Genomic DNA, 25849 nt, shown 5'->3' with positions numbered 1-25849 from the left:
AGCATCAAAGAATGGGTTGAGTCACCATATCCACTCCAAGTTGCCACATCCGAGATGGGCCTGCACTCCTCGCCCAACCTCCTTCAGCCCGGGTCCATCTTTTTCTCTGGGTTCCAAGTCAGTTGCCTTCTCCACAGTAGGTTCCGCCGTGATCTCCCCCATCTCTTCTCCGTCCCCGAAGTCCCATCGGCCCTCCTCTTACCATCCTCCACCCCTGACTTGCTCCATCTTCCCAGTTTAGGGCTGATATCTAGATCTACCACTTATTAGCTCAGCAGCATGGCACTCCCGGCTTAATCTCAATGGGCCTTTGTTTTCTGGAAACAGATAAGAATGCCGACCAGGGGGGGTACTGGGAGGATTAAATGAGTGGTCTGTAAAGGTCTGACCCAGTGTCAGACACAGCGGTCATCTCCTCACCCCATGGCCCCACAATCACGTCAAGTTTCTACAACCATAGTAGATGACCCCTGATTAACTGATTTTCATACAACCGACCCTGTATGCTGTACATTTTACAACAACGCCATCCCAGATCATCTTCTGTAAGGCAACCCAGGACTTCCCCAAGTCAGCCTGGCAATGAAGGGGTCGCACGACAGCATAGGGGAGCAATTTTTCAAACACACTGCTGTCTTTCTTAAGCCCTCGTTTGAAAAACTACTAGGGCATTTGATTGCTCTTGTTTTATAAAAATAAGGAGAAACAGAAGGAAAAAAAAGAGTGTCTTACAGGTGAGCACTCTTGGTCTCATCTCATCAGCTAATCTCATGGAGGCAACAATGTAACAAAGCAGTATGGGTATGCGCCGACGGTGTGCTCAGCTAAGAGGGAAATGGACGAAATGCCAGTGCAGCACCGAGTGGCCTGCACTGGGGGCCACCAGACTCCATGAACATAAGGACAATCCATGGGTGCAAATGTCTTCTGGCTGCTCGCTCTCCCGGGGAAGGAGGCGGCTTGCTGGCCATTGGTTATTCGTTCTGAAGACCTGCTCTGCATTAGGCACGGGCAGGACAGAAGTGCACACTTCCTAGGGACCAGGCAGGCAGGGGCATCAAGGCATCCGTGAAGTGCCATCACGGAGATGGCCGTGAATTCCTCCTGGGCAGGGGTGCAAGCTGGGTTCAGGGAGGCTCCTCTAGGTGAGGTCACTCTCAGCAGGAGGAATGGTGCAGGCCAAGGTACAGTGATGGTGGAAAGGGTGGCCCGTGGGGGGCAGGAGGACATCCAGGTGCAGCTGGTGCCCAGGGCGTGCGAGGAAAGTCAGGAGAAGTGAGTGGGGCCAGGAACCTTGGGGTGGGGGGACCTGGCAAGAGAAGGGACTTTGGGTTACAGGGCTGAAAGGAGGTTGCAGGGGAGAAGGTGCTGGAGGCAGGAAAGACCGGTCCCAGCAACAAACAAGGCTGGGGCCAAAGCACGGGAGACGAGAAGGGCGGGAGAGCGCTGGGGAGCGAGGGAGGGGTGAGCGCAGACACCATCTGAGGAGTCACACTCTGCCACCACGCAACTGGCTGGAGGTCTCTGTGCCCACACCCCAGTTCCTAGCTAGGGCTCAGAACACAGATTTTTAAGTACGTCATACCAAAGAGGATTAAAAATAGTTTCAAAGAAGAGAGGAATAGAACTACCATACGGGAGGGTAGGATGTGGCCAGAGCCCTCAAGGTCCCTCTGATTAGACTCCCAGTTCTCCAGGAGAACATCCTGCTGACCTATGCCCCAAAGACCCAAGAGCTCCCCAAGTCCTCCTTGGCATTTCCTCACCCTCGGGGCTTTGGACTATAACTTCCACATGCCCAAGAAGGGCAAAAATAAAAGGAGAATGTGGGAGCCCACCTCCCTGCTTCCCCCCAGCCTCAGTGCCACGGAAAAACCTGCTGGGTCTCTCCCTGACCCCAGCCCCCAGCCCATGGTTTCACACTCCATGCCTTGGCAACTAAGGATTATGCTCTGCCCCCCCCCCCAAGGGTGGGTTAGGACCCCTCAATTCTCCTGCAGCACCCACCTTGACCATCCTTGGTTCTAACATAACTCAACCATATCATATCTGGTTTGGAAACTCCTGGGGGACCCCTTCATCCCTCCATCGCCAGCTGCTGGCATTTCGGGAAGCCTCGGTCACTGTCCTTTGATGGCTACGCTTCCAGTGGATATGGCCGTTTCTAAGGCGGGTGTCAAATGGACCCCAGCCACACTGTCGGCGCTCATCACAGGCCAAGCAGTCCTGCTCGTGTCACCCTACGTATCCCTGCCATCCTGCAGCAAGCCCTCCAGGTGCCCCGTTCCGATCGGGAGGCCTCCGGGGCTCGCCGACGCAGGACGCAAGGGCACATCTTTCCCACTGCACAGGGAGGCTGGCTGGCCTCGCCCGGCTACTCCCTAGAGCCCCAGGTACACACGAGCTGGGGGTAAAGGAAGGTGACCACTTGTCACACAGGTGCTGGCATCAGAATAGAGGCTAACTGAGGCTTTCTTCTGGAAAAAAAACAGGAGCAGAATTATCACCGCAAAAGAAAGTATTGGTGGCTCGGGGCGGCAGTCACAACACCTCTGGTTCTGGGATCCGCGGGCATCCCGGTGGCTTAGGCTCAGCATGGGCCACTGTGCCAAGCACAGAGCAAATGGCTTAGTAAAAACTAAGACTAGACGGACAGGACTGGTCCCCCAACTAAAACATACACACACACACCCCTTTCCTCTGGTGGAGAACATTTCTAGTAATTCCTACCATTTCTGTCTTTCCTCATTTTCTGCAAAGGGCCAGGAAATAGTTTTGGCTTTGCAGGGATGTCTCCTTCACAACTGCTCGCTTCTGCCATTTGGAGCCCAGAAGCAGCCACAGACAATATGCAAACAACTGGGCAGAGCTGTGTTCCAATAAAACTTTATTTTACAAAAACAGGGGGAAGCCTGGATTTGTCACATGGTCATAGATTGCCAACCACTGCTTTGATAGAAAAATGTTAATAAAGGGAAGAAAAGGAGGCAGAACAAATGACACGAAAAAAGTCAAAGATTCTTTAAAGCCACACTTGTGATTTGATTTTTGATGCTGCTTCTAGCTCCTACTGCGCCGGACACAATCTACCACTGTTTAAATAAAAGTGGGGGGTGCGTGTGTGTGTGTGATTTTTTAAAAAGCTTTCTATGGGAACAGGGAGTTCACGTAATGGTTCAATGACTGAAAAGACAACCACTTTATTTTTCTCTCTCCTCCTCTGAAGCAGGGCAGGCCTGACCTATGGCTGGTTGGGCAAGAGGACTCGCTCAGCACTCAGCTGTTCCCATCAAAAATTAAATGCCAGAGTGTTCCGCAGGTCAGAGAGGGCAGTTAATGAAATCTGGCTTCTCTGGCAAAGGGACGCTTCCCCAGAGCCACAAATCTGGTCAGATGTCCCACCTCTCCCACGAGACCACATGGCCGGCAGGCTGCTCTGAGCGGCTCACAGAGAGTCCAGGGCAGCCACGAACCGTGGCTACCGCCATGAGAGTCTAGGGTGAAGCCTCTTCCCAGGCTAAGCTGCCAACTGGATAGCGGGCTTCCCTCTCGCTCACTGACAAACCAGTTAGGGGATGGGTCTTGCACTGTGCCTGGCCCCATGAACACTCTGGAGAGGGTAGCGTGGGCGAAACTGGCTTGTGGCACCCACCTGAGCAGATGGACTCAGGAGCCCTAACGCCTTCGTTGCCATGAGAGCACGGGCAGGTCCCTAAACCCGCCTGGCACCTTCCACTTGAGCACAGCTAGTTCAGAGCAGATCTCTGAGACTTTCCCCAGCATTTCATAGAACCTGTAATTGATCAGCCAAGAATAAATTAAGACTGCGCACCAATTAGCAACGTGTACTTTTATAGCAAAGCTGTTAAACTGCAATCCTTTCTCCACTGGACCCTCGGTAGAAGTGAGTCTCCAGCCCTCCACAGTGAAAACAATCCGGGAACGCGGCCAACTATGCTGAATTACCTGCTCAGTGGTGCGCAGAGTCACACACGGGCCACCCACCCATGTGCACCAGGGCTGGAGAGCGGACGGCTTGAGGGGGCCCTCTCTGCCATGGCCCCACCGCTCCTTATGCAACCTTCCCAGGGGGCTCGTTTGAAACCCTGGTAGTCCAACCCTTGCATTTTGCAGATGAGGAACCAGAGCCCAGCTGGGGGAGAGATTGTCCCCAGATCCCACCGCAAGTCAGCAAGAAAACAAAGACCCAAACCCAGAGGCCTTCAGCATCCTGTCCTGGACATGACTTCCCCAACTGCACAATGCTCGGCCTGGAAAAGCCCCTCTAGAAGAATCCACACCCCACATCAGTGATAGAGCTGGGACCAGGACACGGCTTTTTGCCTCAAGTCTAGAGTTAACTCAAAGCCTGTGGCCCAGCTCCAGCCAGGAGACAGAAAGGAACATTCCAAGGGATGATTCATTCCAGAACCCAGCACAGCCCCAGGGGCACTGCCCTAATAGGCAGCAAGCTCCTCGAGGACACGGAACACCTGCATTTGATTTTATTCTGGTTTTTATAAAGAAACCTCTAGCGCACCTGCTGTGCCTGCCAAGAATGGGGGAGGTGGAGAAAGGTCCCTCCCCGGATCCTTCTCTTCTCCAGCTCCTGGAAAAAATCGGCCACACATCCCACTGCTGTGTGCAGGGATGGTCCAGTGATAAGGAGAGAAGGAAGTGGAGGTAGGGAGAGAAGGACGCTGGGGGGAGCCCACAGAGGCCTCGAGTGCCAGGCTAAACGGCGTGGACTTTATCCTGTCACGGCAGCCCTGGGCCTGCTGCCCTTAGCCCTTGGGCCATGGGGATCTGGTGCATTTGGGTGGCTGGGTAGTGAGTGGATTGGAGGAGGCGAAGCAAGGCCCAGAGACTGAAAAGCAGTCAGGCAGAGTCCAGGCAAGCACCTGCTCCCCAGGCAGGGGCATGGAAAGGAGGAAGGGCTAAGGGACCAAGCTGCACCTTCTTAAGCACATGGCACCACTGCTGCCTCGGAGCTTCAGGCTGTTCCAGCCCCTTGCAACTGAAGTGTGGACTCTACACTGCCAAGCTTCCGCTCAGCCTGCAAAGCCCAGCTCCACTGCCCCCTCCTCTGAGAAGCCTTCCCAGGTCCCTGACTTGAGGATATTGCTCCTGCACCCGCACCTACACCATCCATCCAAAGGACCCACGCCAGGACAGCCAAAGCTTGGGGTTCAAATCCCAGGTCCACTTCCGACTGGAGAAGTGGTAAGAGGGCCTATCTCCAAGGCTTGTGGGAACGCAGCACAGGACTGCTCCGTTGGCCAGCCCATTCCAAGGGCTCTAAATCACAGCTCCTGACTGCTAACTATGGAGAGTACTGAGCGACAGTAACACTGAGGCCGGGCGGAAGTGAGCCATGGCCCCAGGGCCCCCGTGGTAGCGGGGCAGGCCCCTGCCTGCTCCCCAGAGCAGTGAGAGAGCAACCCCCTGTCTGCCCAGCTTCGCTGCCTCCAGCCACCTCAGCTCCTCGCACCCGCCCAAGCCCAGCCGGACCACGGCAATGAGGTCAGCACTACAGCAGCAAACCCCAAAAGGGCCAAATCAAAAGGATAGCCCCCAGCTCTCGATTCAGAAAATTCCCACGCCTGGCGAGCAACTCCATGCTGGCTGGGCACCCCATCAGTGTCCTGCCACTTAGGGGCAGGGTCTCAAGTCTGCATGGTGCTACAGGCTTGGCACACACTTGCTAAAGTGAATGGTGGGTGGTCAAGGCTTCCTACGGAATGGGACTGTCTCCAAAACCCTGTCCTGACCCTCATTTCACCCAATTCCCCAAGTGACACCAGAACTGGTGGTGTGCTCAGCTGGAGAGGCATGAGAGCCCCAACCAGGCACGGCATTAGGGCACAGGCCAGTTATCCAAACGCCCCCACTTCATTTCCATCCCACGTGGCTCCAAAGAAACAGGAGACACCAGCCTCCCTGCTGTTCCATTCTCTCTTCTCTGAGAAAGCCAACAGTTGGGCCATTCCCATTTTCTTGCAAGGGACGCTGTGAGGGGGACACAGGCGCTCTTTGCCCAGGACAACTCCCATGCTTGGCCAAAGACTCTCGTTCACAGACATCTTGAGGAGCCACCAAGTGAATGCACGGACATGAGTCTCCATCAACCCGGTGCCAGATGCTGGAAATCGACGGCCTCCTGGAAGAGGCAAGCCTTCCACCCAGCTCACTCCGGCCTTCAAGGGCAGGTCAGGAAATCTTCATGCCAGCATTTTTAGGGGACAATCTGCTGGCATCATAATCTTATCTGCCTGGATTCTAGAATCCCAATCCCACAGTCCAGGGTGACAGGAAAGGCAAGGGAGCAGGGGCCAAGATGCCTGAACATATGGACACACAAAGATGTACAGAAACAGATCTACCACTAAAACCCTCTGAAGGGCAACGTCCCAGAGGCCGTGACCTCAGGGCTGCCCCTCCTTAGTCTCCCAGGCCCACAGAGGGGTCAAAGCTTTCCAGAAAAAATCTGGTCAGCCTGACCCTATAGCAGCTGCCACCTGCGTTGGAGGCTAGGAATTTTTCTCACTACCTATTATGACAGATGCAGGAGACCCCACCGTACCTGCCTCCCATCTCCATGACAACTGTCACTACCTGTGTCATTAAGTAAGCACGGGTTTGTTTTTAAAAGACCCTTCCACTGGACTCCTCCCACCTCCCCTGACTGCCACCCACACTGAGTCGAGATGTGATGGCAAGGCCCCTGCCGGTGGCACCCAGAGCTGGTCGTCCAGACGCGTCCGAGGCCGGGTTGACACCCACCAGCTGGTTTTGGCCGATGCTCTAAGCCTGGCCCAGGAAGCCTTCTGGACCCGGCCCTCTGGTTGGGGCTTCCTGAGTACCATGGAGGCAGGGAGAGAACATGTCTATTGGGCATCCGTTCGAGAGACAGGGAAACCAGGGAAAAGCCGAAAGAAGGAAGATGGACTCCTGCCCCTGATGGCACTGCCAGCACCCTCCCAGGACGGCCGGGCACGGCAGCAGAGCCTGACCAGCTGACCCTCTCGTGGGTCTGTGCCCACAGAAGCGGGGTCAGTGTCTCCCAAAGACACAGGTGGGGTCACTCATCAGAGCCTTAAGCTGCAAACAGCCCCCACGTGCCTCAACCGTGTACAGATAAACCAATGGTGGCACATCCACACAAGAAACAGTGTTTAGCAATAGAAAGGAATTAGTGACACAGGCAACAGCACAGATAAGCCCGACAATGTTGCCCAAAATAAAGGCCAGATCAAAAGCGTATACACGGTACATTTCATTTTCACATGAAGTTCTAGGGGCAACACTAATCTATGGTCAGAAGAAAGTTACCTTTGCAAGGGGCTGCTGATGGGGAGAAAGGAGAGGGACCCATCTAGGGGACTGGAAACCATCTACGTCTTGATCTGAGAGGTGGTTGCACAGGTGTATCCATAAGTAAAAATTCATTAAACTTACAACTTGACTGCTATATACAGATAAGTTTTTAAAGGTTTAAAAAAATTGGCCAAGCAATTTATTCTCAAACTGTAACTGGCATTTGCTTAAAAGTGGGGACAGTTCACTGGGATCCAGGGAGAAGGAGGAGCCCGCTCAGTGAACTCCTATTCATCCCTCAAGATTCGTCTGAGATTATCCCCATTCTGCGAAGCCTTCTCCCACTGCCCTAGGTGGAACTAGCCCTTCATACTGAGGTGCAGCCCTTCATAAAAGTCATTCTCCACACTGGGAACTGCTCCTGGAGGCTCAGGGCCCAGCAGGAAAGAGGTGTTACAGGAATGCAACACCCTACCAAGCATTGGTTAGCATGCACTTCTGAAACGCCCACCCAGCACCTAAGACACACACGCCCTGACAGCCCAAACCAGATGCCGTCTCAGCAAAAGCTACTGTCCAATGCCCACCCCAATGGGATGTCACTTCGCAGACAAGAGGGTTCAGGCATGCGGCTTCTTAGCAAAGGGATCTTTTTCCACCTCCCCAGCCTGATCCTCCTCCTTTTCACACAAATCACGGTCAAGATAGACAACGGGAGCCCAGAGCAAACTCATTTCCAGCGGCCCCGGCTCTAGGCGCCCCTCCCTGGTTCCCAGCCACCTCTGCCAGCACTGTCCTTGCCCAACCCCTGGGCGGAGCAGGTCCACGTGGGTTCCCAGGAAGCACGGAGGAGGGGTAATGTTTAAACCTACTGCCCAGCCAGCCCCCAGACCGCACCCCTCCCCCCAGGCTCCCTCCCTCCAACTGCAAAGGCAAGGTACCTGCTGTGGGGGGGGGGGGAGGTGACCAGAGGGGGAGGTGACCCAAGTCTGTGCGCTGGCTCCAGAGCCACCCCCAACCTGGAATCTCCAGGAACCCAAGCCTGCCGGGGAAGCGGCCCAAGAAACTTCACCTGCAGAGGTCAATGTGGGCAAGAGAGACCAGACACAGGACTGCCCAGGTGAGCCCAGCCCACTTAGGAAAAGAGGGAGGCTGGCACTCGCCAGGAACTGCAGGAGCAGCAGCTCTTTAGGAGGACTGGGGGCAACTGGGGGCGGGCTGTGATTTTGAAATATATGTCTTTGTGCTTTCTAAGTTTCTACAGTGAGTAAACTCTTTTGAAAGATAAACACATTTCACCTGTGGCACATGCCACCCCCAGGGCCCATCAGCCCCCAGTTGGCACCCCGAGTTTCTCTTTCACCCGTTCTTAGCCAAAACACCCCTCTGGTTTGAAAGTCCTGCTCCCGGGCAGAGGTTGGGGGGGCAAGGGTTGTCATCATCGTCCTCTCCCCAGGTGGCGTGCGGGGACCAGGGGAGGGGCGGCATCCGAGGACAGCGTCGAGCCTGGATTACCCCCTGACCCCACCCGGCCCCTTCTGCCCCGCCTCCCTCTGCGGCGCTGCCCCCCACTCAGTCTCCTGGTCTCCAAAGTACCCGGGAAGAGCGGGTGCCCACGCAGCCGCAGCCGCGCTTCCTCCTCCCCACCCCCCCCCCACCCCCGAACCTGGGCCACCGCCCCCAAGAGCCCAGCACACAACTTCTCCAAACTCGCCGCGGTGGCCGAAGGGGGGAGCGCCGGGCGGCTCCCCAAGGAACATGGGACCCCCCTCCCCCTGTCCCACACCCACGTGGGCGCCCCACCTCCCGGGCGTCGGTAACTCGGGCCTGGGGCGACTTGGCTGGGGCGCGGGGGGCGGCGCGTCTCAACCCCAGCCCCGGTCCAGTGACAGGAAGGAGGTCAGGGCCGGGGCGCGGGGGCGGCGGCTCCCCCGGGCTCGCGGTCACCCCCCGGCTCGCGGTCACCCCCCGGAGGCCGGGGGTCGTTACCTTGCAGGTTCTGGACTCGGATGTCGCTGATCTGCCCAATGAGCTCCTCGCGTTGGAACCAGTCCCACTCGGGCGCAGCCATGGAGCGGGCCGGGCGGGCCGGGGGCGCCGGGGCCGGCGCGGGCGGCGGGCGCGGAGAGGCGGGCGGGCGGGCGGCACGCACCCGGCGAGGGCGCCGCGGAGCCGGAGGCGCGGCGGGCGGGGCGCGGGCGGGGCGCGGGCGGGGCGGGCGGCGCGGTGGGAGCCGCCCCCGCCGCGGGCGGGCAGCGGGCGGGCGCGGGGCGGCGGGTGCGGGGCGCCCGGCTCGCGCTCACTCCCCCATCCGGGGGCGGGGGCCCCGGGGCGCGCGGGGGCGGGGCGCGGGGGCGGGGGGAGGCCGGGCTCGACCGGTTTCTTTTTTTTTTTTTTTTTCCGGGGTGTTTGTTGACTGGATTGTTTGGTTGCAAACGGGCGGTGATGAGGCGCGAGTCCCGGCCCCCAGATTGTGATGTTTCAGGGGGCGGTGGGCCGGGTGACGCAAGCGAGGCGTGAGCCCGCAGGTGTCCGTACCTGGTCCAGGAGCCCCCCCACCCCCAGCCCAGCCCCGGGGCGCCTCCTCTCACCCCTGTCCTGGGTACCATCGCCCCCCCACGCACACACCTTCCACCTAGGGTCCTTTGCTCCCCAGCCACAGGGCCCACCTCCGCCCCCTGGGGGCACCTGGTGAGGGGGGGGCGGGAGTGGCAAAGGCCTGGGTGGGGGGTGAACTATACGGAATCGGGATTGGTGGGAGACCCTCCTCTGTCTCCGAAGTTAGGCTCATGGGGAGAAGTTTGGGTTTGGGGCCTCTCTCTAAGCAGGGATGGAGGTCTAAATGTAACCCCGAGTCTGGGGAGGCGCCAGCAGCAGCTGGAGGCTCAGGGGCCCGCCGTGGGGTTCCCAGGACACCTCTCCAGGCTTTCCTGGAAATGCCCCAGTTGCCGCGCGCCCTGGCGTACTCTCTGTCTCCCTCTTTCTCTCTGTCTCTCTGTCACTCTCTGTCTCTCTCCCTCCACACTGCTTCTTTTAACTTCTGAGGGTTCCTGGATCTTATCTTTCTTTAGGCCCACAATTCAGACCTCAGGCAAATAGTTCTTTAGTGGTTTCACACACTGAAAAATTGAGTCCCTGGAGTTACAGAATTTGCCCAAGGCCTGGAATGAGGTAGGGGCAGGAGGTCCCAGCCCCAGTCCTCCGGCTCAGTGACCTGTCCCTTCCCAGGACCATAAGGCCACCCAGGAAAAGGCCTTAAATGTGGAGTCTTCCAAGAGCCAAAATAAAATGGGCAGGGCTGGCGGAGCACTTCCACGTTGGCCCCTGTCCAGGGCTGCCTTGTTTGTGGTACTGAAATCCTGCAAAACCTGGGACAGGCGAACTGACTGTTAATTAACAAGTAATCACAGAGCCCCTCCCAGGGTCTTGAGGCTGGGCCCTTGGGGAGAGGGTCTCCAGGAAAGCCAGCTGCCTACTTCTGGGGGAAGGGGGTGGGCAGCGGAAGCCCGCCAATGAAAAGGAGACAAGATAATTGCGCACTGAGTTGATTTCCAGAAGGGAGAGAATCAGCCGAGCCTGGGCTGGGGCAGAAGCCTGGGCAGTGGGCAGTGGAGAGGGGCCCCTGATGGGGGGGGGAGGCTTCCTGGGCACTGCCCTCTTGTAGGCATGGGGGACAAAGCTAGGAGCAGGATGTCCCTGCCCACGGGAGCTGACATTCCACCGAGTTAGGAGATGAACAGGAATGGAATGTCCAGATGTGGAGCTCTTTTTTCCCCTTGTTTCATTTTCTAGGTTTTCCATCATGGGCACAGATTTTTATAATCAGGCCCAAAACCAATCAGTTGTGTTTCTAACCTCCCAGGGCCCTTGCCAGGAGTGCCCAGCCTGCCCCAGGCCTCCTAGTATCCTGGTCTCTGCAGCTGGAAACCTGGAGTTGGCGGGGCAGGGGGTGGCACCATCACGGGCTCTGGGATACCCGAGTGTGGACTGCAGGGCTTGAGGCGGGAGACTCGCTCTCGCTGACTTGATGGGTATTTCACAGTCCAGGGAGCAGGGGTGTCCTGGTGCTGCAGTCCAGGGGGGTAGAAGCCAGCTGCCACCTAGTTTTGCCCCATCTGCTATTCATCTCCCTGTTTTCACACTTCGATTTATTTTCCATAATTGCTGTGGAGTGAGGTTGGGTTGAAAATCATTTTCTTTCCCAACCAGGGAGTCAAGAGAATCAGGCTTCCTCTCCAACAGGAGGCTGGTTGCAGGGAACTCGAGGCTTGAAACCATGTCCAGCCCCGATGCTGGCTGCAGGGATAGGCCATTCTTCACGATCTAAAGATGAGTGACCCTGTGCGTGGACCGTTGCCTCGTTTGGCAAGGAGGGGTCATGATCAGCATTGAGTGAGCACCAACTGTATACCAGGTGTCAGTCCTCCAGTCTAAGGAACTTTTCTTTGCATCTAGGTGGAGAGCGAATTGGAGGGGGTTTTCACAATGGAATAGGAGCCTGAGCCAGCATGTCGTGTGCAGCCTGCCTCTAACAGGCGCTTGAATAGTGGTGTCGTCACGCCTGTCCCCTTCAGAGGAGCCCCTGACTTGGTTGGTACAGGGGTGCTGCCTCCTGACCCATCAGTCCTGATTTCTCACTTTTGGGTGCAACACCCTTGAGCTGCTGCAGGTCCTGGCCATACCCCTGCCACCTGCAGGCCTTTGCTCAGTTCTGGCCCCATTGTCTGAAATGCTCCCTGCCCTCCTTCACCTGGCTTACTCCTGCTCAACCTCAACAGAACCTTCCCTGATGCCCCAAGGCTCAAGTGAGTCCCCACAGCGTACAATTCCCGTAATATTCGGTTCAGCCTCATGTCCCGTGAGCCCTGCTCTGCTGTTTGCACATTGCGTTATAATTATTTTTATTTGATAACTTCCCCTAATAAACCATGATGTGCTTGAGAACAAGGGCCATTTCATTCATTTCTCCATCCAAGCACTTAGTCCAGTGCCTGGCACAGAGAGGGATCTCAATATTGAATGAATGGATAGCTGCGTGGCTCTCTGTGTAGATCTGAACTCAGAAAGTAGGGTCCAAACTGACAAATAGTTGACCCCCATGTCCTGGGCCCAAGCAAACTTCTGAGGAGGTGGTCAAAAATGTGTATTTGCAGTGGGACGAGTGCAAGCTACTGGGCACCAGGCAAATATCAAGGTAAGCTACGGCCTCTGCTCGGGCCTGCGTGGCCACACGGGGCTGGACTTCTGGCTGGGACAGAGGGGTGTGTGACTTGCAGGGGGGATTGGTATTTGTCCTCTAGCATGCACTAACAGTCCTCTTTTTCTTTTGCACTTTTTTGGGGGGAAGGAGAATACTCTGCCTGAAGGCTTGGCTCCCTGGGAGTTTCTGGGGACTGATTTTTATGGAAGTCGCCCAACTCTGCTAGAACCCTTGTCATTGTTAGAAACTGACTTCTGCCAAGAGAAAGGACTTGGAGTCCAAGAATCCCAGAGAATCCCTGGACAGAGCCTCTGAGATCACCAAATCCAACATCCCTCGCCCTGTAAGGACTTCCAAACCATCAGGTGCCGTGAGCTGCCTGCCGCTGCTTATGGGGGCTGCTGGCTTCACACAGAGGGTGGTGCCGGGAAACTTGGCACTTCCACATCCCAGACCACTTTGGAAGAGAATAGGATCAAGGAAGATAATAACCCCAAGGGACCTTCCCGGCCACTGCCAGGAGAGGAGAGCAGCGGGGACTTTGGGCACCTGCCATAAGCCTTGTGTGGGCACCACCCTTAGGCTGCACGGTGACCCCATAAAGCCAACGAGGCCCAGATCATTCGTGGTTAAAGCCTCAAAGCTGCCCAAGGCCACAGAGTGAGGCAGAACCAGTCTCTGTCTGTAGCCCTCACTGCCCGCCCACCTCGGTCCCAAACATGACTGAGCAAGAGCTTATGCTACAGACCAGACACTTAGCAGTTTGTCCTAAGTCATATGTACCTCTCTACTGTCTTGCTTACATAACCTTTTCCAAAACTCTTAGCTCCATTGAAGTCAGAGCATTCACCAGTGTGTAAAAACCAATATGAATTTCGAATTAAGTCCAGCTGAGGGGTTATAGTGGATCTTAGCTAGATTAGCCAATGATTAGAGGAAGAACATCTCCTGGGCTAGGGGGTCTGCATTATGATGTCACAGGCTGTGATGTAAAGTAAAGCCTTGCCAAGCCTCATTCATTTGTTCAATAAATATTCATTGAACTCCCACCCATGACCTGACCAAGTGTTAAGTCCTAGGGATCCAACAGTGAACAAGACCCCAAATCTCTCTGCAAGAAGGGGTCCCAGCTTTCTATAGTGTGGCTTGGCTCAGGAGGATGGACCATAAGGGCAGAGGGGAGTCTTTGGAGAACTAAACAGGGATCCATGGTCATTTGGGATGCAGCATGGAAAAGGAATCAGAGAGGCCCTGCCAGTTGCAGTGACGCAAGTGTGAGATGGGGGTGGTCTACCCCAGAGCAGGGGCCATGGGGACAGATTGTCCAGACAGCGGAATCCACAGTCCTAGCCAGTTGGTTTAGGATTTTTGAAGCATTCTGTCCATAGGTTTCTGCACGTCTTCACCTCACAAACACCTAGAAAGCAGGGCTAATTGGCCTTTGTCTCATGAGAGCCCAGCTCCAGCTGGACACCTAGTAGATGCTCAATAAATGTTTACTGCCTGCATGAATAAACAAGCTATTGAAGCCTTGCCAAGCAGTCACTTTTAATACTTTGAGCCACAGGATCCTCAAGGGAGTCATAGCCTTCTCTGGGGCTTAGAGAAAAACAGGTGTCTGCCTCTCTGCTGAAGTTTTCCCTGCTGAAGTCTGTATCCAACCCCCCTCCCTATTGTAACCTGCCTCCAGGAATCTTGCAGGACATGATGGGAAACCTGGTGGTAGAGAGATGCTGAGAAACGGGGGGCATCCAAGCTCAAGCAAAAGGATGAAGGGTGAGTGGTAGGGGACGTTGGACAGTCAACAAAGAATGGAGCTCTGCTTTGGCACCGTGTGAGCGCCTTGACTTTGGGCAAGTTCTCCGTGCTCGCATCGGTAAATGGGGTCGAGCATCTCTATCTGGCAGGATTGCTGTGAGATAAGAGATATGTACGTGGAGAGGAGATGCTAGTCTTCAGTAAGATTCAGATCGTTTCTATGGGACAAAATGAACTGCGTTCAGAAGAAGAACTGCCCCTAAACTTGGGAGACTACCTGTAATGTCAAATATCCATGCGTTCTCTGGAATTTTATTTAAAAATTTTTATGTGTGAAGGTGTTGGTGGGTGATTAAAAAAAAAAAGAAAGAAAGAAAAGACCTGCTTCCCAAGTAGACAGCACTGGATGCCCTAATTTCCACAAATAAAACCCTTCATTTCTTCCCGGCTTGAGTAGTCAAAGGCTGCTTCCCTGGAGACAGCTCTGCTAATTTTTTTTTTTTTTTTTTTTTGCAGACATTAGAACACTATTTTAGGAGGATACATTTTCCAGTAAAGCAGATGCTAAAAACATTTTTCCTCACAAAGTGTGATGTTGGCAATGTGAAGATGGGAGAGATAGGCTGTCCAGGGAGGGGGAAAAATGTGTTTACAACAACGTCGCAAAATATATATAAATTTTTTTAACATTTTGGAGTCAGGAGCAAAATTTGGTTGCTGATAATCCCAGGAAGAGATGTTTTAAAAGCCAAAGCAGGGTACAAATAAACTCTTTAGGCCTGACCGTGGAGCTGATGGTACCTGCTACAGGCAACTCCACTTCAACAAACGTCCTGTGCAGCTGCTGCCCGCCACTCAGCTACTGATCACCCGTGTTCACTTTTGCCAAGCGTTGCAGCAAGTGCTTTACATTTATCGTTGAATTTGATCTTCCCAGCAACCCTCTGAGGGAGGTGATCCCCTGATTTTGCTGATGAGGTTCAGGATCACGCAAGGTCCAAGGGAGCTCTGGTTGGCCGAGAAGGGCCTCGATCACAGACTCTGGACCAAATCCAAGTCTGCTCCTGCTGCTCCACCCCGGCAGCCTTTGAGCTGGTCCGGGTTCCTAGGGCAACAGTTCAAGTTACAGATTCACTGGAAACCAAGTTCAGCCAGTTGTTGGGCTTGTGTAAACAAGACCATCAAGGGCAAGGGTTCTGACCTAGTCAGGACCGAAAGTACCCTCTCTACCGCCCTGGGCAGGAGGGTTTCTCCTTTGTGCGTGTGCAACCCTGGGAGGCATTTCCACTCGGGGTGATGGACGGCTGACTCCTGCCCAGTGTCCCCTCGAGAATGCTTTGGACTGTTGGTGGATTTTAACAAGCAGGTTCCAAAGGAGAAAGGGAAAAGCCTTCCTCCAAGCCTGCCACAGGTCCCATGAGCTTTTGCTCATAAAGATCTCCCAAACCCACCCATGGCACCATGTGCTCTAAGATGGTGCCATTAGGCCATCCCCCCCAATGCACTCCGCTCTTCACGTGAAGAACAGAGTCTGATTTACCTTGAACCTGGACTGGGCTTAACGACTGACTTGGTCAAGCAAATGTGTGTGTGGGGGGGGTGGGGGAGATAAGAAGCCTTGCAGCTTTGGCATGGGCCTCCTTGCTTTGGGGGAAGCTTGCTGCCATTTAATCAGAGATCGCCATGCTGTGAGGACGCCAAGTTAGCCACGTGTAGTAGGAAAGTGCGCTGCCCACCAGTGCCCAGCCGCTCCAGGCACCAGGCACAAGTGTTTTGAAGAAGAAAGCTGTTTTGGACAAGAGCTCATCCAGCTGAGCTTTCAGGTGCAAAGAGAGACCTCCAGTGAGAACCGCCTGGCTGAGCCCAGTCAACCCAATCACGAGAAGAGATAATACACTGCTGTTTTAAGCCACTGAGTCTTGTCTTGCAGCAATAGATAATCAGGACGCTGTCCTCTTCTCTCTGCCTCCACTGATTCCTGGTCCAGGCCACCCTCATGTCACAGGCCCCTGCCACCAAAGCCTGTTTCCTTAATTCCGCTGATGCTCCCCAACTTTACACTCCAGTCATAAAATGTCACCAGCTCATCTCACTCCTTGGCTTCCCAACACACTTCTCTTAAAAACTGGTCTCCTTACCAAGTCCACAAGGCTCTGCAACAGGGGTTCTTAACCTTTTTGTTCCATGGACCCCTTTGCCAGGTAAAAACCACGGACCCCTTACTAAGTCCACACTATATTGTGTATTATTTAATAAATATATCATACCTGCACCAACACGTCCCCATGAGAATAATGTTTTTTTGAATTTCAATTAAAACCCCTTGTTAAGAACCCCTGCTCTACAAGATTCAACCACTCCCCTAATGTGTCCCCCACCTCTTTCCAGACACCTGTTCCCTTTCAGTTCCCCCAAGAACTGCTTTATATGCAAACCCTATGACCCAGCGAGGTCTCTACCGAACAGAAATGTGTATGCATAGTCCCCAAAAGATGTGTTCAGGGGGATTCATAGCAACATTATTCTTTAGAGGCCCAAACTGGAACCGACCCAAATGTCCGTCAAGAGGAGAATGCACAAAGAATAGAATGCTCTTCTTCAATGAGAATGAAAGAACAGCATGGATGAGCCTCACAGCCATAATGGGGAGCAAAAGAAGCCAGACACAAACAAGCGCACACTGTAGGATGCACCGATACATTGAAAAACTCACAGAACCAATCTGTGGTGAGAGAAGTCAGGAGACTGGAGGGATGTGATCCCGGGAGAGGACATACCTGGGGTTTTCTGGGGTGCTGGTCCTGTTTTGTTTCTTATCTGGGTTTGGTTACACAAGTGTGTTTATTCCCTACATGATAAATCACCAACACGTACATTTTTCTGGGTATGTGTTCAATAAAGAGTTTGAAAAAGCACAGCTTTCCCTCCTGTCAAATGACTTCTATACTCTTGCCTCCACCTGTAATTCTCTGCCTTCTCTTAGTCTTTGCCTGGTTAACTACTGCTGGTTGTTCAGACCTAGCTTGGCCATGCCTTCATTGGGAGACCCTTTCCCTGTTGTATCAGTTAGCCTTGGTGAGTAACAAATGACCCCAAAAATAGTGACTTAAAGCAGCTGTCATTAATTAGCTCCTATTTGGGCAGTTCTTCTGTTGGTCTCGGCTGGACTCACTCATGCATCTGCAGTTAGCTGGTACCTGGGCAGGTCTGGATGCCTTAGGACGGCCTCACCTGCCTGGCAGCTCACACATGGTTGGTGAGAGCAGAACACTTCTACCCAGCAGGCCAGCTTGTGCTCCTCGCATCATGGTCTTAGAATGCCACGTGCTGCGGGGGGGGGGGGGGGGGGGGGGCAGGCCTCAGTGTACAAGCTCTTTTGAAGCTTCTGCTTGCATCACATTGGCTAACATCCCTTTGGCCAAAACAAGTCATATGGCCAAAATCAGATTCAAGAGACGAAGAGGTAAATTCCACCTCTCCATGGTCCATCTTTGTAAATAATCTCTCACTCCTGCCCTGCCCTGACTCCCACAGAACAGAGCCCCCTGTTAAATATTCTCACCACTCTGAACTTCCCCACCATGGCACACGTATGCATGATCACTTGTAATTGTGTGTGTCATGAGCTTTTTTTTTTTTTAAAGATTTATTTATTTATTTATCTCCCCTTCCCCCCCACCCCGGTTGTCTATTCTCTGTGTCTATTTGCTGCGTCTTCTTTGTCCACTTCTGTTGTTGTCAGCGGCATGGGAATCTGTGTCTCTTTTTGTTACGTCATCTTGTGGTGTCAGCTCTCCGTGTGTGCGGTACCATTCCTGGGCAGGCTGCACTTTCTTTCGCGCTGGGCGGCTCTCCTTGCGCGTGGGGCTCCCCTACGCGGGGACACCCCTGCGTGGCAGGGCACTTCTTGCACGCATCAGCACTGCGCGTGGACCAGCTCCACACGGGTCAAGGAGGCCCGGGGTTTGAACCGCAGACCTCCCATGTGGTAGACGGACGCCCTAACCACTGGACCAAGTCCACCACCATATTATGAGCTTTTTGTTCTCTTTCTTTCCAACTTACCTGTAACTGTAGGTCAAGGATTTGTGTTTATTCACTCAGGGCCCAGCACAGTGGCTGGTACACCACGTTGCTTAATAAATATTTGGTGAAAGAAGTGAGAAAAAGAGAAGGGAAAAAGAAAGGGAGGGAGGGAAAGAGAGAGAGAAGTTTTGGAAACAAGAATATCTCTGGAAACTTGGGTTCCCTACAAATCCCCCAACCCCCCATTCTCACTGTAGTCTCTGCTTCTTGGCTCATCTTGCTCCCAGACCTGGTTGTCATCCCTCCTCATTGCTTCTGCTCACTCAGCTCTTGGTTCCTCCAATGTGCAGCTCCAGGTTCTCTCCTCCTCAAGAAGCCTCCTCTCTATCTCCTTCCTTGGCATCTGCACAGCTCAAGCATTCCCGCATTTGTGGCCCACGTTGTCACATGTCCCTCCTCAATCTCAGCACCCCAACATCCCATGACAAACCTAGGACACAGGTATCAATGTTTCCCATTGGAGAGATGAGATAACAGGGCTCAGAGAAGTTCTAGGCCCATGGCTGCCCTCCAGGAAGAGGTGGAGCTGGGACTCATGGGCAGGTCAGCTTGCTTCAAGAGTCCCTTCTTCTTCCCAAACCAGGATGCCTGCTGGGAGACCATCTGCTCCCTTCTCTTGGGGGGACAGGGGAAGAGCCCTGAACCTGGGGGCAGGGGTTGGGCTCTAGCAGCCTGGCTTCCTGGATGCAGGAGCTGGAGGACTTGGGTTTGACCTCTGTCAGAGGAGGGTGGAGGAAACCTGATTCTCCTGGCTAGCAAGGGACTGTCCTGGGGTGACCCGGGCCAAGGGCAGACCTGCAGCTTCCTGTCCAGTACTTTCATGGGCCGTGGCCATGGCTCCCATGGAATGCCAGAGTAGGCCCAGCCCGCTCGGTGAGAGATGAAATGAGCCAGATTTTCAAGAGAAGAAGGGACTTCCAAGGTCCCCACCAGGGGCCTCCTGATGGAAGCCACGGTCCTCGTTGTCCTGCCTTCCTGGCCTCCCTTCCTTTCCACCACCACTCCCACTTTCCAGGCAGGGCTTGTGACCCGCCCAGGGTAATGAGACCAGTTGGTGAGAAAGCCAGGCCCAGAATTCTGAACTCAAGACAGCTGAGGCCCAGCAGGAGCGGCCAAAGGGCAGCTCAGGTAGCCGGGCCAGTCTCAAAGGGAACCTTTGTCACACATCTGCAGCTGTCCTTGTTCCCACTTCCATGTAAACTGGTTGACGTGCTTGGGTGTGTTGGTCAACTTTAACCTACATCCTGGGGGTGGGTATTTGAAGTCATATAGCTAGGAATCCTGTTCCTTCAAACAGAGTGCCTCAAACATGGCTGTGCTACATCAGCACCAGAAGGTGTGGCTGATTGCCTTAAGAGATATGGCAGACAATTTTCCATTGGTGAGATGAGCAGTGTGCAAGAAATGCAGGTGGCTGCCAGCATGGCACAGGTCCTTCCTCTTCTGCATGTGCCAAGTTCAGGAATTCTGCAGCCCAGAGACCTCCTCTTCAGAGGAGCACCCAGCCCCCAGCTCGATCGGGGTTGGCCTTCACCCACCAAGCCCAGGAGTGTGGCCAGAGCTTGCTGGAAGCCTGGGGAGGCTTCAGGAGAGGGCTGCACATGCTGCAAATTGAGACTTGCTTGCCAGGTGTAGGTCAGATGCTCCGAGGACAGGAGTGGGACTGTGCCCACACAGGGAGAGACTGGCAGCCTGGCCACACCTGCTGTCTGGGGCTATCATGTGCCTGTATCTGGGCTGGAGTTCCTCCTGAATTGGTGTCTACTGAAAATCACACCTGCACATCATACCTTGATGTTTGGGGGAGATTATAAATAAACCACCTACCCCTGATCATCAAAGTCTTGCCATTTTACTGGAAGTGCCTGACAAATGTAATGGAGGAGCTGGCCTAGGTCACTTTCCAACAGCCTTCCTCCCCAAGCCTGGAGGGTTTGTGTCGAGCTAAGGTCAGCGGGCAATGACCGGTGAGGGCAGAAAGATGTCATGAAAGGAGATGAGGCAAAAGGGCAGCTTCCAGCCTGAGAGAGGTGTGTGACTATGGGGATCAGGGTGGGAAAAGGGGGCGCTCTAGGGGACCCAGATGGGAATTGCCTTGGAAATGGCACAAGTTTTGTGGGCTCATCAAAATAAAAATAAAAAGCAAAAATAAATAAATAAAAGCAGTCACCTACTATGGGCCAGGTACTAGCCACAGACCCCTTAATGACCACAGACCAGGTGCCAACCATGGGTCAGGTACTTACTGTGGCCCAGGTACTTCCCAGGCACCTGGTACTTACTGTGGGTCAGGTATTGAACGTGGGCCAGTTGATTAGCATGGGCAGGAGACTTCACAAAACTCATCTTTCTGAACCTGCACATCACCTTGGGAAGAGGTTATCAGCCCATTCCACTGATAAAAAAGAAAAACCCACACATATCCCTGATTGCTTTCCATTTAGCCTCTTACAGATCAATAAAAAGAGAAGCAAAACCCTTGGGAAACAACACACTTAATGCTTTCCCGGCCTTTTGGGAAAGTCCTGGAAGTGATTTTTGGGGAGAACGGGCAGGAAAAGACAGCAAGGAGCTGAACCCTTCTTTTATTCCTCCGTAAAACCGCTAGAGCTACTCTTACTATTACCCCCATATTCCGATGACGAAACTGAGCCTCTGAGAGTTCAGCAGTTCATTGGAGAATTCACAGCCTTCGGTGGTGCTGTCAGCAGCAGATGTCCCCGTCCCACCTCCTGGTTCCTCCTGGACCACAGGTGCAGCGAAACTGGCAGACGCGGCAGCACCCAGCTGGAAACTTGACTACGGCATTCGCCTCCTATGGACCAAATTCCTGGGTGCCATTGTGCTTTCTCTTATTTAAGTCTCTTTCTACAACACAGAGTATACAGAGTGTTTGCAAAAACGGGGCTCCCATGGATGCCCATGCCAGCAGGTGCATGGACCAGGTACATTAAGTACCTGACCCACGGCAAGCACCTGGTCCCTGGCAAAGAAATGACAGCTGCTCTCCACTGCACGCCTACCACGTGCCAGGACAATTCCAGATGCTTTATGTGTAGACCCTCATTTAACACTCACTGCAACCCTAAGGCTCCCATTTTATAAGGGAGAAAATGAGGCAAGTTTCTTCCCCCAGGCCTCGCAGCCGGGAAGTGGCCGAGCTGGGATTTGAACCCAGGCTGTGCTGTCTGTGGCTATGGAAACGAAGGCTTGTGGTGGCAATGGGTGGCCTGGGTTGGAAGGAAGCCAGTGAGCCCTCCTCCCCTGCGCTGCATCCTCTGTGGCTCCATCACTGAGCACCCATTCCCCGGCCGGAAGTACAGTGTGCACCCCCCTATCTCACCCCCAGCCCCTGCCTCACCTCCTCTGCCCCAGCCGCTCTCAGCTCCTTGTCACTCCTCGACTGCACCAGGCATTTCCACACCTGGCACCCTTGCTAGGTCCTGGCTCACTCTCTCCTGCCCTTCCCTCCCACCCATGGAGTAAGCGCCTATTCATCTTTCAATTAATTAATTCTGCTCCAGCCTTACCAGTTCTACCAAGAAAGCAAGACAGGACAGCCCATGTCCCCGGGGACAGGCCTCTGGGCTCCACCCTCCTGCTGCGTCTTACTGGCTGTGTGGTCCTCAGACAAGTGACTCAGCTTCTCTGGACCTCAGTTTTCTTCATCTACAAAGTCAGGACAATGATGCTCACCTCACAGTTTGTGGTGGAGATTAGAAACAACACACGGCAAATGTCCGACACAGTTTTTCCGCATAGCAAGTGTTTGAAATGAAGCTTTTCCTGCCCCTTTCTGTTGGTTGAGTTGGAATCTAGATACGTTTCTCTCTCGGTAACATCTGTGTGCCTTACCAGAAGAAAGAAACCCCAGTACTTATCTCACCACCCTTGCTTTTTTTTTTTAATCACTTTTCACCAGTTAGCATTAACTTATTCGCTTCTGCTTGTTTTCTCTTGCTCCCCCACCCCTCAAGCTGCCCCAGCTAAGGGGCAGCTGTTTGGGGGCTGGAAACATGTCTGTCTTGCTCTTCACTTGGTTCCAGGGCTTAGATGCTATCTGATGCCTGGCAGGCCCTCAGTTAAAGCTGGTTGGGGAAATGGATGAACGAATGCATGAGTGAGTGAATTAATGAATTCATGTTCATCTGCATTATTCTTTTATATATATATATATATACACATACTTTAAAAATTTGTTTTAACAAGATACTTAGAATACATAAATATTACATAAAATATGTAAGGGATTCCCATATGCCCCACTCCCTACCCCTCCCACATTTTCTCACATTAACAACATCCTTCATTAGTGTGGTACATCTTTGCTACAATTAATGAACACATACTGGAGCATTGCCACTAACTACAGATTATAGTTTACATTATAGTTTAAACTCTCTCCTGCACAATTTTGTGACTTATGACAAGATATATAATTGCAATGTCATTCAGGACAATTCCAAAGATACCCCCATATTTCACCTGTTTTTCCCTCTCTCTTCCCTCAGAACCTCCGATGGTCACTGCCTCCACATCAATGATAAAAATTCTTCCATTTCTAGAGTCATGGTAAGTCTATAGTAGAATAACAGTTAAGTCTCTTCTAGTCCATCATTCATTCCCCAATCCTGAGGATTCTGAGATGGTGATGCCCACTCCACCTCCAATTGAGAGGGGGCTTAGATCCCATGGGGCAGATGGATGGGACTATCCAGCTTGCCATTGTAGAGACTCTCTGTTCCTTGGGATGGTCGATGTCCATCATCATCTCCTTGTTAGTTGTCCTGGGTGACTCCTATGAACTGGAGAGTAGGTGTTGGAACTCTGTTGAGATTCATGGCCCAACTAGCACACGGAAAGCCCAAAGATTTAAGTCTCTTGGACATAAACCTATCAACTCTAGTGCTAACTATAGGTTCAAATGGAAGGGGCAGAAGAGCCATGTGCAGGGAAACCACAACTGAGTTCAACTCTGTCTCACTGGGAAGCATAAATTCCCAAGTAGGACCCACTGGCAGGGCACCAAACTCCAGCACTGTCAGCCCTGCCTATAGTGTCTGGGTGTCTCCAGAGTCCTCAGGAGCCTCACTTTTTGAGGCAATATTTACTGTGCCAGTCAATGAGATCCTGCTGAGATGTGCACAAGAGTAACCTCTGGAATGACCTTCTGAATCATCTCTTAGCCATATAAACTCATTTGTCTTTGCCCTTTTTTCCTTTTGATCAAGGTCTTTTTCCAGTTGCAATGCTAGTTGGTACTCGGTAGCAATCCCTTGGTGCCAGAGAGGCTTATCCCCGAGAGTCATGTCCCATGCTGGGGGCAGAGGGAAGGTAATGCATTTTTATGCTGAGTTTAGCTTAGAGAGAGGCCACACTTGAGCAACAAGGAGGCTCTCAGGAGGTAACTCTTAGGCAACCTATAACACTAGGCTGTTTCAATTTCAAAAGAAAAGGTTCATAAGTACAGTCATCAATATCAAGAGCCAGTCAATGATCCATCCTCCTTCACTAGTCACTGTCCCTGTACTGAAGGATTCTTGCTGTCCCCTTAGAGAATGTGGCAGAACTCCCTAGGATGGGAATTTGATATTCTTTTGGTTATTGTGTGGATGTCCACCTACCACCAATGCCCCATGACCATTTGAACTCATTTATATGCCTTAAAGGTATGCCCCAGGTAAACCTCTTCCCATGCATCCCCCATCACCAACACCCCACACCAATGATTCTCCCCTGCCACAGCTATAACTGTTCTGTGATCCAAAACTTCTTTAAAAATGAAGCCAACAAAATAGTCAAATAAAATTAATAAGAAAATGAAATAATAATGAGTTTTTAAAAAATAACAAAATATTAAAAATTTAAAATTTTTTGAAATAATTTTTTTAAAAATTTTGGCATTATGTCTTTCATCACTGAAAGATCTACTGTCTTGTATGTATAGTGATGTTTTCTTCCATTTATTCCCCCAGTGTCTTATTTTTTTCATTTTATGTTCAAAGAAGCTTTAATTTACAGCAAAGTCATGTACAGAATATAGGGGATCCCCAGTCTTATTCTTTAATCAACCCCAGCTACTGGCCCAGTGACTAGCATGGGTTCAGCTCTGACTGCAGAATGAATCTTCTTATCGATCCTTTTCATTTATGGAATAGATCAGTGCACTAAATCAGATTAACATCGAGGAAGCTTTCCATTGAACTGGACTGGTTCTGACGGGCACTGTATTGTTACGGTATGGTGATTCCCTCTTCTCATTCCTTGCTTGTCTGAAAACTGGTCCCTGGCTTCCTCCCCAGCAGCCTCGGTGAGTATTGGGTAAACAGCATTGGCAGAGACCCGGCAGTCCAAGAGGACTGGGCCTCCATTCAAATGTCCAGCTGGGCTTTGCTTTCAGAGTTTGCATGCGCCCAAATTTGCTCAGTTGTTGGAAATGCACATAGAATGCGAGAGAACAGCACACAGGGGAGATTTGTGGTTGAGGGAGGAATTGTCATATTTTGTAGAGTTTCTAGGTGGGCCTCAAAACCAGAGAAACCTGCAAGCCCACCCTGACCAAAGCCCTGAACCCAAGGCTGGGCTCTTCCTGCCACGGGCTGTCTTTGCCAGGAGGACTCCGGGTTCCACGGAGTGAAGGAGGCTGCCTGCTCAGCCAGTTGGAAAGGCTGGCACTCTCCTACACACCTGCTCCTCATGTGGGGAGGAAAGGACTAGAGACTCTTTGAGAAAGGGCGAGCTTTTCCAGCTAGGGCGAGTGGCCAAAGATGCTAACACCTCCCCATTGATCTGATGTCCCTCCTCATTGCAGTGATGGGGAGGATTGTTCCTCAAACGCTACCAAAACAGGTCCCAGGTGGGAAGGCAGCGTTCTGGCCGATTCTCAGCCACCATGTTGCGCAGCTGAAAAGGGTTTCTGGCAGCCCATACCTGAGAGGAGAGCTCGTTTCCTGGGGTTGGTTGACAAGCATCTGGAAACCTAGAATTGTCTGAGCATTTGCCTTCATTTCCCTTTGATTGTACTTGTCCTCCTGTGCCCATGACCATTACCGTTTAAGAGAAACTAAAGTTAAATCCTCATGCCTCTTTGGAAGAGTGAGGGGGGGGGCCGCTCTCAGCATCTGGGACCCTGTTCACCCCCAAAATGACTTCAAGCTCCTCCACACAACACTCTGAGGAAGAACAGAACCATGTGTGGGACCCGGAGCATTTATATTTTTTATTACTTTTTTTAAGATTTATTTATTTATTTATTTATTTCTCTCCCCTTTCCCCCTAGTTGTCTGTTCTCTGTGTCTATTTGCTGCGTCTTCTGTGACCACTTCTATCCTTATTAGCAGCACCAGGAATCTGTGTTTCTTTTCGTCGCATCATCTTGCGTCAGCTCTCCATGTGTGCAGCGTCATTCCTGGGCAGGCTGCACTTTCTTTCGTGCTGGGCGGCTCTCCTTACGGGGCGCACTCCTTGCGCGTGGCACTCCCCTATGTG

At 52.7% G+C, this 25849-nt stretch overlaps 1 protein-coding gene and 1 long non-coding RNA gene across 2 annotated transcripts in view; one reads left to right on the top strand and one right to left on the bottom strand.

Annotated features, from left to right (window-relative positions):
- Positions 1 to 9471, bottom strand: part of CLMN (calmin) — a 120012-nt gene extending 110541 nt beyond the window's left edge. The window contains exon 1 of the mRNA XM_004467644.5: positions 9307 to 9471. Within this exon, the coding sequence (XP_004467701.2) occupies positions 9307 to 9388 (82 nt within the window). The 5' untranslated portion in view covers positions 9389 to 9471. The remainder of the gene's footprint in view (positions 1 to 9306) is intronic.
- LOC111766365 (uncharacterized) lies at positions 8021 to 17192 on the top strand. The gene is made up of 4 exons (XR_002798435.3): positions 8021 to 8437; positions 11773 to 12511; positions 14208 to 14293; positions 14792 to 17192. It is a non-coding gene; the product is annotated as an uncharacterized lncRNA (long non-coding RNA).
- The last annotated feature ends 8657 nt before the right edge of the window (positions 17193 to 25849 follow it).

Source organism: Dasypus novemcinctus, chromosome 3 (genome assembly GCF_030445035.2).
Source record: "Dasypus novemcinctus isolate mDasNov1 chromosome 3, mDasNov1.1.hap2, whole genome shotgun sequence".
Classification (NCBI taxonomy): Eukaryota; Metazoa; Chordata; class Mammalia; order Cingulata; family Dasypodidae; genus Dasypus; species Dasypus novemcinctus.
The sequence above is the reverse complement of the archived record's forward strand: the minus strand, read 5'-3'. Positions and strand labels throughout refer to the sequence as shown.